At 53.2% G+C, this 17,201-nt stretch overlaps 1 protein-coding gene across 1 annotated transcript in view; it reads left to right on the plus strand.

The window, feature by feature from the left end:
- The window catches only part of SCN4A (sodium voltage-gated channel alpha subunit 4), a gene marked incomplete at its 5' end in the record, with an annotated part of 30,362 nt that extends 16,857 nt beyond the window's left edge, over positions 1-13,505 (plus strand). Inside the window, 10 exons of the mRNA XM_031065524.1 lie at positions 2,193-2,322; positions 3,011-3,165; positions 5,510-5,683; positions 6,341-6,463; positions 6,688-6,966; positions 8,343-8,396; positions 9,821-9,962; positions 10,506-10,603; positions 11,288-11,558; positions 12,325-13,505. Coding sequence (XP_030921384.1) covers positions 2,193-2,322; positions 3,011-3,165; positions 5,510-5,683; positions 6,341-6,463; positions 6,688-6,966; positions 8,343-8,396; positions 9,821-9,962; positions 10,506-10,603; positions 11,288-11,558; positions 12,325-13,505 — 2,607 coding nt within the window. The remainder of the gene's footprint in view (positions 1-2,192; positions 2,323-3,010; positions 3,166-5,509; positions 5,684-6,340; positions 6,464-6,687; positions 6,967-8,342; positions 8,397-9,820; positions 9,963-10,505; positions 10,604-11,287; positions 11,559-12,324) is intronic.
- Positions 13,506-17,201: the final 3,696 nt, after the last annotated feature.

Below are 17,201 nucleotides of genomic sequence, written 5' to 3' on the forward strand. Positions count from 1 at the left end.
CGCCCCACGGCCGGAGCAGCTGCTTCCCAAGGAAAAGCTTTTTTCGGGGAAATGGCAGGGGCAGGATCATCGCAGCTACAATCGCAGCTGGTTTCTCTTGGCAGCTCAGAGCAGGGAGGAGCTGCCAGCCGGGACAGGGCTTGGAGCAGCCTGGGACAGTGGGAGGTGTCCCTGCCATGGCAGGGGATTGCAATTACACGGTCTTTGAGACTCTCAAATTTGTGATTTCATGCTAAATCGCAGCCCATCATTCCCCCTGCCTGTTTTTAATGCACCCCCTTGGCTCCCACCGTGTGGCTCTGCAGAACCCGTGCAGGGCTCAGGGCTCTTCCAGGGGCTCCTCCCGTGGGGATCCCACCCTGCTGGGCAGGGAGGTGTGTCCTGAGACGCTCCTGGCTCTGTCAGTGGGGCTGAGGGAGCTGGGAAGGGGCTCAGCCTGGAGCAAAGGAGGCGCAGGGGGGCCCTTGTGGCTCTGCACAACTCCTGCCAGGAGGGGACAGCCCAGGGGTCGGGCTGTGCTCCAGGGAACAGGGACAGGAGCAGAGGGAACGGCCTCGGGCTGGGGCAGGGGAGGTTTATGTTGGATATTAGGGAAAATTTCTGCATGGAAAGGGGTGTCCAGCCCTGGCACAGCTGCCCAGGGCAGGGCTGGAGTCCCCATGCCTGGAGAGGTTTAAAAGCCCTGTGGATGTGGCACTTGGGGACATGGTCAGTGGTGGCCTTGGCAGTGCTGGACTCGATGGTCTCAGAAGGGTTTTCCAACCTGGACAATTCTGTGATTCTCAGGGCTGTGGATTTTGGGGTCACAGGGTGAGTCAGGGTGGGACAGCCCCAGGCAGGCTGGAGATGCTGTGTGAGGTGTGGGATGGAAATTGCCCCCCAAACCTGCTGGTTCCAGGGGTGGGAGGGCTCAGGAGCCCCCAGGGATGGGTTTTATCCCTGTCCCCTCCCAGCAGAACCTGCCCTGAGCTCCACCCACAGAACTCCTGGGTTCTGTGAGCCATCCAAGGCCCTTTTGGACCTTCCCCCACATCTCCAGGGCAGCTGCACTGGTTTGTCCCCTGACCCTCTCTAAGGCTGTCCTGGAGGCAGATGGCTCCTGTGTGTCCTTCTCTGGGGTCACAGCTTGCCTGGCTCCGTGCTGAGCCTCCCTAATCCCCCTGGCCCTCCTGTCCCTCCCCCCAGGCTGAGGGTGGTCCCAGGGGTCACTGAGAGCCACCAGCTGAGAGCTGGTGCCACCCCTGCTGCTGTGTCCTCTCCTGCCTGTCCCCAAAGGTCCCACAGCCACATCTTCTCTGTGGCCCCTGCAGCTGTGGGCAGTGACTGTGCCTCAGTTTACCCCAGGGGCTTTTCCCTGGTTTTTGGAGGTTGGGGCAGCTCCTTTATGGGTTACCAAAAGCAGGAGCAGCCTGAGGGGAGGATTATCCCCTTCCCATGTAAGCCAACACCTTCCTGTGCTGGAAATACCATCCTGGACCCTCTGGTTCTGCTGCTCCCAGGCAGGATAGGCAGGGCTGGGGATCTGCTCCTTCCTCAAGTGTTGCACGAGGCCTTCTCAGAAAGCCAAAAAAAAACCAGAGGAAGAAGAGTCCTAGGGGCTTGCCAAGGTTGTCCCTTGTTACCAGCCCCTGTGGCCTTGCTGAGTGGTGTCTGGGAAGGCAGCCAAGCTGAGCTTGGAGCAGGATGGAGCTGGGGAGAGGAATTTGGGATGCAGGTTTGGAACTGGGGTGAACCTCGGGCTGAGGGCCCTGCAGCACGAGCTGAGCCAGAGGGAGGAGAGAGCAGAGGCTGCTTGGGTTTCTGCACCAAAGGGGGGTTGGCAGAGCAAGGCTTGGATGGGGACAAAGAGGAGGAGGAGGAGGAGGAGGTGAGAAAATCAGAATCAGTCTGAGGTGGTGGCACAGGTGGATGGGAGATGGAGCTGCTGTGCTGGGAGGAAGGCTGGGATCAGGGCACCTTCTGTTCCTCTGAACCTGGATGAGAAGCAAAGCTCAGGTACCAACAATCCTCCAAGGTTTGCAGCCCTGGATGATTCAACAGCTTCTGGGCTGTGTGCCCATGGGAGGGGGACTCGGAACATCCTCCAAACAAGGGGGTCCCACCACCCAGGAGTCCTGCCTGGGCTCTCTGGGACACGAGGAGCATGGCAGGAACTGCCCAGGAGCCTGGCCTGAGCTGCTGTCCCCCTGCAGAACCCCCTGAGCAGTGACAACGCCTCGTCCGTGTGCAGCACGGTGGATTACAAACCCCCTGCACCCGAGGAGGAGGAGGTGGCAGAAGAGGCTGAGGAGAGCAATGAGCCCGAGGAGTGTTTCACTGAAGGTGAGAGCAGGGCTGGAGACCCTGGGGACACGGGAGATGGGTGTGGAGAGGGGAAAATGGGGCTAGAAGGGCCTCTGCCAACCAGTTCTTGCAGCACAGGGACCCCCAGGCTCTCTGAGCTCAGCTCCAAATCCTCCTGCACCACCCCAGAGATGCTCCCCATGGAGCTCCCCTCGTGCACCCCACCTAGACCCAGCAGGATCCCTGTGACCGTGTTCACAGGGGTCTTAGGATGAGGGAAGAGATGAGGATCTGACTCCATGTTTCAGAAGGCTTGATTTATTATTTTATGATCTATATTATATTAAAACTATACTAAAAGAATAGAAGAAAGGATTTCATCAGAAGGCTAGCTAAGAATAGAAAAAGAAAGAATGATAACAAAAGCTGTCTCGGACAGAGAGTCCAAGCCAGCTGACTGTTATTGGCCATTGATTAGAAACAACCACATGAGACCAATCACAGATACACCTGTTGCATTCCACAGCAGCAGATAACCATTGTTTACATTTTGTTCCTGAGGCCTCTCAGCTTCTCAGGAGGAAAAATCCTAAAGAAAGGATTTTTCATAAAAGATGTCTGCAACAGATCCCAGTCCAACTTCCACCAGGGAGGGTTTAAAATGCCAATAAAACCAGGAATAGTGGGAACACCCTGGCCAGGAGTGACCCCACCCCTGTGTCCCCAGGCTGTGTGAAGAGATTCCCCTGCCTCTACGTGGACATCACCAGTGAGAAGGGGAGGATCTGGTGGAACCTCAGGAAAACCTGCTTCCGCATCGTGGAGCACGACTGGTTCGAGACCTTCATCGTCTTCATGATCCTCCTCAGCAGTGGGGCACTGGTAGGTGCCACCTTCCCCTGCCCCCAGAGCTCTGCAGCAGCTTCCCAGCCTGGGGGAGCCCAGGGAGGGTTGCAGGAGTGTCAGGTGGTAGCACGGTGGGGATGGATGGAGACAAGAGATCTCTGCAGCCAGGACTTGGAACTTGGCGTTTATTGCAAAGGGCCTGGGTGCAGGGCCAGAAGAGAGGGGTAGAGAGGATGAGAGGATGAGAGAGTAAAAGGGTGAGAGAGTGAGGTTCCCATTACAATACAATAAATCTTCTTCTGTGCTGAATATTCTAATTCTCACTAACCAATCTAGTACAAGATACAAATCCTATAGCATTTCCATACAGCCTATAAGAATCATTACATTACCATCCTGTGTTACATTTCAAGCCCTAAAACTCCTCTTTGGGCCCCTTCTGCCAAGCTGTAGGGGCTGCTCTGACCCTTGGGCCTGTCTGCAAGCAGAGGGTGTTGTTCCATCAAAAGGGGATCACCTTCAGCTGGCCACACCATTGTTTTCCAGTTGTTCAGTAACTGAGGGATCTCAAAGCTTGCTTTCATTTCAATCTCGCTTATAGTTTCCATATTCTCAAAATCTTTTGCCAGACAATCATATTTATAAAGCTTTCCTCTTTCATCTTCCCCAACGGAGGGTGTTATATTTACCTCTTCAAGCCAGGTCTCATAAGCTCTTGGAGGCCTATAACACACCCAAGATAGCTCAGCTACCCTTGGAGGCATAAAAATCAGCAGAATGGCTTCTGTTGCAGTGTTGGAAATAAAAAGGTTTTATAAAAGGCAAAATAACAAACTGAAAAACCGAGCCAAGTGCCAGACATTCTTGCTCCTAGTAAAACACTCTACAAAAGCCATTCGTTTCTTTATTCACTTCTTTTTCTACTAAATTGCCTTAGCAAAACTTCTTAGCTTTTGTCCAATTAGCTTAATTGGACAGAAGCTAAATCCTTAAAATCCTTAAATTTGAAGTCCCCCGAGTCCTATGAGGTGTCTTTTCACTTAATCGAAGATAAAAACTTCTAAACTTCTTTCCTTTTAAGAAGACAAAAGACAGTTTTGTCACCCTGTCAACAGAGAGCACACTCCTACAGGAGGGGACAGAGCCCAGGCTCTGGGCATCTCCTGTGCCAGATGATCCAGCTGTGGGCAGATGTTTGATTTCAAACCCCGTTTGGCTCAGGTCTAACACCTTCCAGGAGCCCTGGTCAGCCTCCCCAGCATTCCTGGACCATCATCAACAGGCTGGGGTCCATGGCTTGAGGGGACGCCACTGCCCACAGCCCCCACTGCTGCTCTTAAAGCCAGCTATGAACCATCTGAACCATTCACTGAGCTTCCTGTGGTTCCTCATTTCACCACCACCATCACCGGCTGTCAGGAGGTGCTTGACAAACAGTTCGTGGCTTTTATTTGGCTGTTCAGCACCTCCATCACTGCCTGGTGCCCCCTCTCAGAATCTGGGTGTTCTTTTAAATCAGCCTAATACATTATCAGTGCTGGCCTGGTGCTCTTCTCCAAGTGTGTGCGCTGGATTTAACTCAGGAAATACCAACTTCTCTGCAGGTTTGGAGGTGAAGAGAGAGGGAAGGAGAACAGAGGGACTGAGAGGCTTGTCAGACACACTTTACATGTCTGCAGCTCGCTCTGAGGTGGTTTGGGGATGTCTGAGGTTGTAGCTGGTGCAGGAATTGACAGCTGTGCTGCCCCAGCTGTGCAGCACCTGGTCACCACACCCCTACCTCCAGTGCTTACTCAGCACGTGGGTGTGGCACTCACCCAAACTCCTCAGGGCTTTTTCAAAACCCCTGAAGCAGCCCAGGGTGTGGGTTTGGTGTCCTGGCTTTGAGCTGAGACACCTGGGAGCTGGATGGAGCTGGACCTTGGCTTCAGTGAAGCTCTACTTTGGTGCCAACCCCACAAAGCCAAGCAGGAGCTGGACCCCAGGTGGATCAGGTCCTCATGGACCAGCCATCCTTGGGCTTCCAGCTTCCTGAGCCCTGGAAGGCAGGGCTGGGAGGAAGGCTGGACCTCCTGTTCCTCTGGACCTGGATGAGAAACAAAGCTCAGGTACCAACAATCCTCCAAGCTTTGCATCCCTGGATGATTCAACATCTTCTGGGCTGTGCGTCCATGGCAGAAGAAGGCAGGGAGATGTCAGCAAGGGTGTGCTCTGGGATGCCACAGGTCCTATGGAAGGATGGGACTGTCACAGAGCTCTGTGGGGTCCCACAGAAGGATGGGACTGTCATGGAGCTCTGTAGGGTCCCATGGAAGGATGTGACTGTCACAAGGGGTCCCATGGAAGATGTGACTGTCACAGAGCTCCGTGTCCCTTGCAGGCTTTCGAGGACATCTACATCGAGCAGCGCAAGGTGATCCGCACCATCCTGGAATATGCAGACAAGGTCTTCTCCTACATCTTTGTCATCGAGATGCTGCTCAAGTGGGTGGCCTATGGCTTCAAGGTGTACTTCACCAATGCCTGGTGCTGGCTGGATTTCCTCATCGTGGATGTACGTGATGGGCAGGGCCAGGCCAAGGGGCTTGGGGCGTTAGGGGCTGCTGTAAATGCACCCAGATTGTATTTTAGAGGATAGAGGGGTGGCTCTGGAATGAGGGCTTATATCATTGCTTAAAATAATGGTCCCCCACAGGAAGGAACACTTCATTTCTGGCTGCAGGAATCCTTTCAAACCCTCCTGTTATACACCCAAGCCAAGAACAGCCCCTGCAGTTCCACCAACCAGGTCCAGCAGAGCTGTGAAGGGACACAGGGTGTTCCAAATGGTCCATGACAGAGCAATCTGTCCTTTCTGTGCCCACATCAATTCCACTCGCACACTCAAGAGGTGTCATCCTGCCCCTGGATCCCTGGAAGTGTCCAAGGCCAGGTTGGACAGGGCTTGGAGCCCCCTGGGACAGTGGGAGGTGTCCCTGCCCATGGCAGGGGTGGCACTGGATGGGCTTTAAGGTCCCTTCCAACCCAAATCATTCTGGGATTCTGTGGCCCTTGAGGTGTCTGGTCACCAGGGACCCCAAGGACTCAATGTCCCTGTCCCAGGGCTAGAGGATGACCACCAGCCTGAGGGACTGGGGAGAGAGGGAAGGGCAGGAGCTGCAGCTGTGTTTGCACCTGAGGTGCTGCTGATCACTTGGGCTGCTCCTTCCAGGTGTCCCTGGTCAGCCTGACTGCAAACTGGCTGGGATATTCCGAGCTGGGAGCCATCAAATCCCTGCGGACACTGAGGGCTCTGCGACCCCTGCGTGCTCTGTCCCGCTTCGAGGGCATGAGGGTAAGTGTGTCCCCACGTGCTGCTGGCCCTGACAGGGACATGAGAGCCCTCAGCAGTCCTCTGCATCGTGAATGGTTTTCAGGGGCTCCAGACTGGTGGGATAATTGCTAAGGTACCTTTGGTCCCGTCTGACCTCACTCAGGGCTGCTGGGGCGGGCAAGGTTGGGCATGGGGACATATGAAGGTCCCATCCAGGTCCCCCAAGGTCTTTTCTGTCCTTGCAGGTGGTGGTGAATGCCCTGGTGGGTGCCATCCCCTCCATCATGAACGTCCTGCTGGTCTGCCTCATCTTCTGGCTGATCTTCAGCATCATGGGGGTGAACCTGTTCGCAGGGAAGTACTACAGGTGTGTCAACACCACCACCGGGGAGCTCTTTGAAATTGACGTGGTCAACAACAAGAGTGACTGCATGGCCCTGCTCCACACCAACGAGGTCAGATGGGTCAATGTCAAGGTCAACTTCGACAACGTGGGCCTGGGATACCTGTCCCTGCTGCAGGTGGTACGTTATGACATCGGGTGTCACTGTCCAGGACACGTGGAGCAGGGCGGTGGGATGAGCATCAGGGCTGATGTGGGATGGGGTTTCTTAGCTGCTTCTTAGCTCCAAAGCTGGTTTTTAACACCAAAAAAACCCTTAGGAAAGGAGGGAAACTCCTAGGCAAGAGGAAAAGGGATGGGGTAGAAGATGGGGAAGGTTTCACCAGGGAGCTGCTGCACACATCTGCAGCACCAAGGCTGGCACTGCAGAGAAGCCCGTGCCCAGCATGGGCTGGTTTTTAACACCAAAAAAACCCTTAGGAAAGGAGGGAAACTCCTAGCCAAGAGGAAAAGGGACGGGGTAGAAGATGGGAGGGGAAGGTTTCACCAGGGAGCTGCTGCAGATGGGTGCAGCAGCACCGAGGCGGGCACTGCAGAGCAGCCCCTGCCCAGCACGGGGTGCAGGAGTCAGGAGGGGAGGCTCTGGTGCCCCTGCAGCCCTTTGGGAAGTTCAGCCCGCTCCAGCCGTGGGTTGTGGGGCCGTGCGTGGGGCGGGTGACGACTGGAAAAAGGACACACGTGTCCCCTGGGGTAGCTGGGTTCCACTGAACTCCCCACAGCTGGGCCAGGCAGCAAAGGGGAACTGCTCACCACAGCTTTGATAAAAATATAGATGTGGGCTCCATTATTGGGCAGGCTGGGGCTACTCCCATCAGATCCAGGGGAACTGGTGGCTGCAGAATCGGAAAACAGCCCCAGCTGATGACCCTGCTTCTAAATTCAGGTTCCTCTTCAGCCTTGTTGTTCCATCAGATTCAGGAAACAAAATGTGCAGAGCTTTTGTTTAACAAATCAGCAGCAAAAGGCTGTAAGGGATGCAGGGGAGACCCTGTAAAAGACTTGGTGTGGTCCCCCCACCCTGCTGGGATGGGAATCCAGCAGAAGCAGAGGCAGGATGTGGAAGTCAGGGCTATGGAGGTGGCACAGTTTGCGACTGGAAAGGAGGCAGCTGGCCCTGGCACAGCTTTGCCTTTAGGAAAAGGACTTTGAAGAGAGCAGAAGGGAGAAAAGAGTCAATTGCTTCTTTTCCCTACTTTGTTTGCAGTGGTGTTTTGGAAAGTCACTGGTAGCCTCAGGCCCAGAATGGTCCATGCATATTCACCTGGTAATTTCCATATTTCTGGGACATTTTTCTTGTGGATTCAACCTCCATTCCTCTCCTGCCATTCCCACAGAGAAGCCAGAGTGCTCAGAGCTAAACCTCAGACACGTACCCATCACCTTCCTTTTGTTCCCAGCCACAAACAACTCCCAGAAAATACATTCTCTACTGCCACAGAATCACAGAATCCTTTGTGTTGGAAAAAACTCCAAATCTGACCATTCCTGTTCCCACAGGCAACCTTCAAAGGCTGGATGGACATCATGTATGCAGCCGTGGACTCCCGTGAGGTGAGGGGCACGCAGGGCTGACTCCAGGGCTGGGTTCCCCTTGGCGCACTGGGAACAGGAGCCCAGAGCTGAGGCTGGGATGGATCCTTGGCTACAGCATCAGCTCTGGCTCTGCCTTTTGATGCTGCATCCCACCCATGATTTCAGCCAGGATATGAAGGCTACAGGGTGGAGAAACCCCCAAAATGTATCAGACCATGGAATCCCAGCATGGTTTGTGTTGGAAGTGACCCTAAAGCCCATCCATTGCCTCCCCCTGCCACGGGCAGGGACACTTCCCACTATCCCAGGATGCTCCAAGTTCTGTCCAACCCAGCCTTGGACACCTGGGCAGCCACAGCATCCCCCTGCTGAGGTGCACAGCCTCAAAGAGGGCAGCCATGTGTCCCTGTGCCACCCCTGTCATTGTCACCTGCAGCCTGGCCCCACACTGGGCTCCCACCCCACCCCACAGCTGGGGCTGAGTCTGTTCCACTCAGCTTCAGTTCCAGGGGCCAAAATCCCCATTCTGCTCCCACTGCTCCAACCTGGAGGGCTCATTCTTCTGCCTGCTGTGACACGGTGTCCTCTGGGACCCCTCCAGCTGGGAAAGTTCATCCCATCCTGGAGAAAGTACCTGGCTTGCCTTGAGCAATCAGTGGGTTATGAGAACAGAGCAGCCAGTGTTCAGCCATGGGGTTCAAAGAGTTATTAAAAAACCCCAAGTGTTTGAAGAGTGACGTGCAAAGGCTGTTGCTACTGTGACCCACCCCAAAAGTGTCCCCACAGCAGAAGGGGTTTCCTACTGTTCTCCAATGACACTGAGGGTCGCCCCACACACCTACAGGCCTGAAGGGGTGATTTTCATTGCCTTTTTTTAGGACCCTTTCACCACCCTCTGAAAATCCCTCAGGCCTCTGCCCCACCTGGGGCAAAGCTGGTTTGGGAGAAAATCCTCCCTGTTCTGCCAAGAGCTTTCCTCAAAATTTTGGAAACCAATGTTGTCACCTTGGGGTGTCTCTGGTCAAACACAGAGCAGGATTAAGGGATGCTCCTTGGGATGAGGAGCGTTGCCCAGGGATGTCTGGCCTGTCACCCAGCTGGTGTGACAAATTAATCCACTTTTCCTTTCCCCTCTCAGATATATTTAAGCCCTTGGAATGCTGATTATAGGGAAGAAACTCATCTGCTCATTAATATCACTGTAAAATCCTTTCCCATTCCCCAGCCCATGCTGTGGGATCAGGGGGCAGCATGTCCTTGTCCCTCAGTCAGTGTCACAGGGATGTCCCTTCCTGTGGCTGCTCCCATTGGGAACGCACACCCAAAAGTTTTGGAGCAGCCACGCCCTGGCTCTGTCCAAACACCACAAACCCTTGTCTGGGGGCTTGGGGACACCTTTTTGAGACAGGGTCAGCCTCACATTTCCTGTCTCTCCTGGCCAGATTGAAGAGCAGCCAAAGTACGAGATCAACCTCTACATGTACATCTACTTCGTCATCTTCATCATCTTCGGGGCCTTCTTCACCCTGAACCTCTTCATCGGCGTCATCATCGACAACTTCAACCAGCAGAAGAAAAAGATGAGTATTTCCTGTCTCCTGAGGGGCTGCTCTAGGCTGGAGGGGGCCAGCACAGCAGTGGGGTGATGGGACCGGGCCACCATGCCCAGGACTAGGATGGATCCCAGGATTCTTATCCATTAGTGGCTTCCTGCACTGGGCAAATGGCACATGGAGCTTTGTGTCCTGGTCACAGCAGTTACAGAGGACTTCATTTATGGGTGCAGAGGGAGGGAGCAAAGGGAGGCTGTGTTTTTTCTTGCCTGGGCCGTCAGTTTATTTTCTTTTCCCACCCTGGGATCATTTTCCCATGCACGAGGTTGAGACTCAACTTCTCCTTCCCTGCCAGCAGCTCAGGACTGCCAGCCCGGAGCAGGGGAGGAGGGTGGGCAGGGCCAAGCACACTGGTGGTGCTCAGCAGGGTCTGCAGGGCACAGAGAGGACACCTTGCTCCCAGCAGGATCTCAAAGGGGCTGGAGACACTTGGTGGGGAGGGACATGGTCAGACACACTTGGTGGGAAGAGAATTCCCGAGACTAACAGCAATGATTCCCTTTATACTTTGGAGGCAAAGACATCTTCATGACAGAAGAGCAGAAGAAATACTACAATGCCATGAAGAAGTTGGGCTCCAAGAAACCCCAGAAGCCCATCCCCAGGCCAGCGGTATGTTGGGTTCATCCTCCTGGAGTGGAGCACACAGGGAGCACTTCAAGCCACCAGCTGTCCCAAAGGGAACAAGAAGGATCCAGGGAAGACCACTTGCCCCATTGTTACTCTTCTGACAGGACCTGGCCAGAGCTGGGGCTTCAGAAGAGTCTGACATCAGGCCACCTCCTTTGGGCCTGCCTTTTAGCCCTTGGTCTGCTGGCAAGGGCAGTGATGGGGTTTCTTTGGCAGGAATTTGGGTTTTTTCCTAGTTCGGCTCCCAGCTCCTCTCTGGCTCTCTTTTCTCTCATGGAAAGCTCAGTTTTAAACCCCCCAGAAGGGACCCTGGTCCAGCCAAAACATTCTTAGTTGTGATTTGGGTTTTGTAGCCCTGCACAAGGGAGATCCTTCCCATGTATTAATTTGTGCCCTGTGGGTGTAATTAGCAAGTGGCTGTGCCCTGTGCCCACTCCTCCTGGCTGTGGCGTTCCCAGGTGTGCTCCATCCTGAGAGGCGCTGGGAATCCTCCCCCCATAACTTTTGGGGCTGTGAGAGCCGTGCTGGCCACAGTCCTGAGGTTTCCCACACTTGTAAATATTGGTCTGTCTTCTCTTTCTGCTGTGTTTTTGTTTTGCTGTGTTTGTCCTGTGTTCCCACCTCTTCTCTGGTGCTCCATCGTTGCCCTTGTGTCCCTCACTGCAGAACAAAATCCAAGGGAAGGTGTTTGACTTCGTTACCAAGCAAGTGTTTGACATCACCATCATGATCCTGATTTGCCTGAACATGGTGACCATGATGGTGGAAACAGATGACCAGAGCGAGCTCAAAACCTCTGTCCTCTACAAGATAAACCTGGTCTTCATCGTCATCTTCACTGGCGAGTGCGTGCTCAAGATGTTTGCCCTCCGCCACTACTTCTTCACTGTGGGCTGGAACATCTTTGACTTCGTGGTGGTTATCCTCTCCATCCTAGGTGAGTCCTGCTGCTCCCGCCAGTCCCTCAGAGATCCCACAGGACAATGATGAGTGGATGTGGTCTCACCAGTCCACACCCACCGGGCTGTCACTGGACCCTGCTTGCACCCATCCTTTGAGCATGGCCAAGCCAGCAGGACCCTGGGGCATGACAGATGTGAAGCTACTCCAGGCTGGGTGAGGGGCTGGGAATATCTTTATCGTTGTAATGGGCCCCTGGCCAGGTAATAATTAGTATAGACTCTATGATTCACAGAAGGTTGATTAATAATAATCTTTATTAAGAAACTTATTGTTCTTATAGATAGTTACAATACAGTTGGACTTAATTGGTCCTCTAATTCAAACACCATCACCACTGGCTAGTTAAGAAACCACCCTTTGGTAAACAAATCTCCATAACACATTCCACATGCTCACAATACCAGGTGCAGCAAGATAAGAATTGTTTCTTATTCTTTTCTTTGATCTTCTCACAGCCTTTTCCCAGCATGATGCCTGGGAAAGTTGTGTTTCTCTCTGTGGCCAGTGCTGCCACACTCCTTGCTGTTATTTCCCTTGGTGTTCTCTTTCTCTGAAACAGAGCAGCCAGAGTTTAACCCTTGGATCTGTGCTCAGAGGTTATTTTTTAATGTTTTTTCTGTCAAGGGAGGAGCCTTCAGGGTGGCCTCTACTCACTGTGTCTGCCCAGGTGGAGCCGAGCAGTTCCCCTTCACCTCCCATCGGTGGCACAGCAAACTCATCTGCCCTTCCTCCCTCCACAGGTATCGTCCTCTCAGACATCATCGAGAAGTACTTTGTGTCCCCCACCCTCTTCAGGGTGATCCGGCTGGCGAGGATCCGCCGGCTGCGCCGGCTGGGTCGAGGGGCCTGCACGCTCCTCTTTGCCCTGATGATGTCTCTGCCCGCCCTGTTCAACATCGGCCTCCTGCTCTTCCTCGTCATGTTCATCTACTCCATCTTCGGCATGTCCAACTTCGCCTACGTCAAGAAGGAGTCGGGGATCGATGACATCTTCAACTTCGAAACCTTTGGGAACAGCATCATCTGTCTCTTCCAGATCACCACGTCAGCGGGGTGGGATGGGCTCCTCAACCCCATCCTCAACAGCGGCCCCCCGGACTGCGACCCCGAGCTGGAGAACCCCGGGAGTTCAGTGAAGGGAGACTGTGGGAACCCCGCCATCGGCATCTTCTTCTTCTGCAGCTACATCATCATCTCCTTCCTCATCGTGGTGAACATGTACATTGCCATCATCCTGGAGAACTTCAGTGTGGCCACAGAGGAGAGCAGCGAGCCCCTCTGTGAAGATGATTTTGAAATGTTTTATGAAACTTGGGAGAAGTTCGACCCGGACGCCACCCAGTTCATCGCCTACAGCACCTTGTCTGACTTTGTGGACACCTTGCAGGAGCCACTCCGAGTTCCCAAGCCCAACAAGATCAAACTCATCACCATGGATCTACCAATGGTTGCTGGGGACAAAATCCACTGCCTAGACATTCTCTTTGCCCTGACTAAGGAAGTGCTGGGAGACTCGGGAGAGATGGATGCCCTGAAGGCCACCATGGAGGAGAAGTTCATGGCTGCCAACCCCTCGAAGGTTTCCTATGAACCCATCACCACCACCCTGAAGAGGAAACACGAGGAGGTGTGTGCTACCAGGATCCAGAGGGCGTTCCGGAGGTACCTCCTGCGGCGCTCGGTCAAGCAGGCGTCCTACATGTACAGGCACAGCCAGGACGCGCTGGGCGAGGACGCGCCCGAGAAGGAAGGGCTGATCGCCACCAAAATGCAGGAGATCTATGGGAACTCTGGGACAGATGTGGAGACAGCCCCTGCCCTGGGCCTCAAGCCCATTCCCAGCTCAGAGACGCCCCAGGATGCTCCTGAGGAAGCACAGGTTTGGCGTAAGGAACACGTGGTGAAAGAGTCGCTGGTGTAACACGAGGAGGTTCCACCTCTGGCCCAGCCTGAAGAGACTTCATTTGTATCTCCTGTTCAAAGCTCTTCCATGCACAGATCTCTAGATCTTAGATATTGAGCTAATTTCAGACATTTCAAGCAATCATCTTGAATTTCAAAGCAGGATCTCCTCCTGATCCTGGGTTTTACAGCCCACTGCACTTACAAAGAGTTAAATTCTTTTTCTTATGAGAACTCAAATGTGAAATCTGTTGTCGGTGAAAGAGAAACAAGTTAGTTTTGAAATCATCTCATCACAGTAACGATGGTTTTCAGGCGTGAACAGAAGAGTATGGTTGTCCTTTCACTTAAAGTAATTATTTATTAATGTTATTTCACAATTAAGAGATTTTCTTGTATTCTATTCTTCCAGAGTGCAGCCAAGCAACCAGTAAAGATGAGCCAAGTGAAATAATATTAAGAATAATTACGGAAAACAGAAGGTTTTGTGAACAAAAATCTCCAAAGTCTTAAAGCAGCACCTTTCTTTTGAACCTCTGAATAAGCTTGATGATTATTTTTTTGTTACTTACAAGAGAAAGTGCAATTATGTCTTAAAAATTGGTTTGCAAAGCCAAAGCAAAGCATCTGCAGATTTGTTCTCAGGGTTAAATATCATGTTTTCAAGGTCTCTGAATATGCATTGAAAGCAGAAATCGTTCAGGTCTCTGTAGGACGAATGTAAACACTATTTATAGTCAATATTTTTACTCTGTTTTCCCATTTCCGTCCAGGTTTTGTGGCAGGAAAGCAATGGGCAAAGATAGGATTTGGAAAACGTCCTCCAAGAATCCCCAGTCCCCAGGACAAAACTCTCCAGGGTTTTTTTCTAGCCCTGTTGCAAGAGGAACTTTCCCACTGGAGTGCTCTTGGTTGGCATTCCAAATGTCCTCTTCATTAGTGTTAATTAATGAGTGCACCCCCAGGGACAGGGGCAGATGTTTGAATGATCCTTTCCACAAGCTGCCTTAGGGGTGCCCAAAATCCCACCCAAGCCCCCAGGTGGCTGCATGGAATAAACGATCCCACTGGGGTGTGAATCCCAAAATCCTCAGGCAGAGCATCCTTCCCCTGGTTGGGGCTGCAGAGAGGCCCTGGTGGCACATTCTGGATGGGCCAGGAAGGTCCTCGCCAGGAAACCTCCAGGGAGAGGAGCGTTTTCCCAGGGGAAAAGGGATTTGCTGTTCTTCACACAGGTGAGCAAAATGAAAGTAAATCAAGGAAAATGGCCTGGGCACAGCTGTGGCTGCCCTGGATCCCTGGCAGTGTCCAAGGCCAGGTTGGACAGGGCTTGGAGCAGCCTGGGATAGTGGAAGGTGTCCCTGCCATGGCAGGGGGTGGCACTGGATGAGCTTTGAGGTCCTTCCAACCCAAACCATTCTGTGATTCTGTGAAAAATGGGCAAAAGGCCCCGAGTTCACCTCTGACCACCTTCTGCCTTCAAAAGGGAAATAAAAACCCCTCTTGAGATCAAAACAAACATGAACCAAAACTCTTCCAGTTCAAACAAGGCTGTTCCTGAAGCCAAAGGCTCTGATTTTTTGTACTCTGATGATTCTCTTCTCTTCCTGGGCTGCTTTGGGCACTGCCACCCCAGGTGCCCCACGGCCAGGCTGGCCGGGAGCGGTGCTGAGCCACTTTTCATGGCCAGCATTTCCATGGGAAGCATCCCTGGCACGGCAGCCCCCGCCCGGCCCGCGGTTCACAATCGATGCTGCTTCTACGTTTGTGTCGTCGGGGATGGGGAAATGCCCCAGAGCAGGGTTTGTGCGAGCTAAAGCCGTTTTTCTTTGTACATTTCTTACAATAAACGACTGTAAATGATCTGTTATTACGGTACCAAGTGTGTTGGAGCGTCTTGGGGGAGAAATATATTTTTGTAGTGCAGAGCTTTAGTGCAATCTTTGTTGATGGCTGCTTGAGGGCCCACAGTATAATGGCTACTAGGAGGAAGCCAGTTGAGAAGGGGAGTCAAGGAGATCCCAGGGGGTTGAATCCACATTCGTATGGGAATAGTTTTTCTGAGTCAGGGGGTATTTGGGTGAGTCAAAAGTTTAGTGCAGTTAGGAGGATACTTAGGGTCAGTGATAGGGCCAGTATGAATAGGATTATGTTTATTACTCTTCTCTTGGCTTAAACCAGATTCTAAGGATTGGAAGTTGATTGTAATTAATATACTAGAAGAGTAAGATCCTCATATTTAGGGAAGTCAATATTTATCCGCTCACAGAGATTTATCCGCCTTTAAATTGCCCTTAATTTGCTTCATTAGGGTTTGTGGGTTTTCCTTGGAGAAGAATTAAGAGTGAACTTAGATTCGTTTCACAGGCAACATCCTCCAACACCCCTGTGCTGGGAGGGCTGAACACCCCTTCCCTTGGCTCCCTGTGCTCGGCCAACCTCAGCAGGACCAGGGGGTCTCATCCTGCACAGGAACCTCCAGGGCTGTCCCCTGGGACCTCCAGCCCAGCTCCCAGAGCTTCTGCTCCTGATCCCATCCCTTGGAGCCCTCGGTGCTCACCAGGAGCCACAGGAAACACTGCTGTGGGCACCGCCAAGGACAGAGGAGGGTTTGGAGGCGTGTGGATGTGGGACCCTCCCTGTGGGGCCATCAGGTTCCCCTACAATTCCTGTCACGCTGTGAGCACAGGGGTGACTGAACCCCTCAGTGCCCTTCAGGGGTGCCAGGGAACCCTCGGGCAGCACAGGGGCTGATTTGGCCACTGTCACTGCAAACCCTCTTCAGTTTGTGCCCCACTCCTGCTTTTACCTCCCAGGGCTTTCCCAGGCGCCTCCAGCAGCCCAGCTTCCATCTGCAGCCCCAGAACCCCATAAAAACCCCTCCAGTGCCTGCCAAGCATGTGGGCATCCCTTTCCCCTTGCCCTGCTGGGATATCAGGGCCAGGCTCTGCCCTTCCATCCAGACCAGGGGTAATGGCAGCAGGGACTTGGCAGCGCTGCCCCATATACAGAACCAGGAGAAGGCACTTCTCCCATCATCATGCCCTCATGGAGCCAGTTTTTCTCTGGAAAATTTATTTCTCTTGCTTCCTGCTCCTTTGCATGTAAAGTCAGGCTGGGGCTGGTACCCAGCACCCACCAGATGCTCAGAACTGGCAAAAACCCCACCCAGCCTGCAGAAGATGAAGGTTTGGGGAGGCCCCGGGCAGTGGCACCAGGCTCTGGGGACCAACAGGACTGGCAGAAGTACCCAGAGGTGTTTTTCACTGGAGTTACAGTTCAGTGCTCACCCAACGAGCAACAACGGGGGGGGGGGCAGAGCCTGGGGGAAACTGCTCCTGCAGCAGAGCTCACCTCGGGGGCCTTGCTGTGCTTCCCTGGGGCCTGGCTGTCCCAAAGGTCCCATGGAGATGGATCTTGGAAGTGGAGAGCGGTGGGAATGGCTGGTACCCAAGTGACTCCTTGTTTTCACCTTTCCCCATCTCATCTTCTCCCTGGAAGCACTCAAAAAACGTAGATGTGGCACTTGAGGACATGGGGGGGTTAGTGGTGATCGTGGTGGTGCTGCTGAGCTGATGCTCCTAAAGGTCTTTTCAAACCACGGTGATTTTGTGATTGACTCATGCTTCTCTGATTTTAGATTTCTGGACTCCCTGGGATGCAGGGATGGGAGCTGAGGGACCCATCCCACAACAAGCAACCCCACAAACAGCCA

Source organism: Geospiza fortis, unplaced genomic scaffold, assembly GCF_000277835.1.
Source record: "Geospiza fortis unplaced genomic scaffold, GeoFor_1.0 scaffold321, whole genome shotgun sequence".
Lineage (NCBI taxonomy): Eukaryota > Metazoa > Chordata > Aves > Passeriformes > Thraupidae > Geospiza > Geospiza fortis.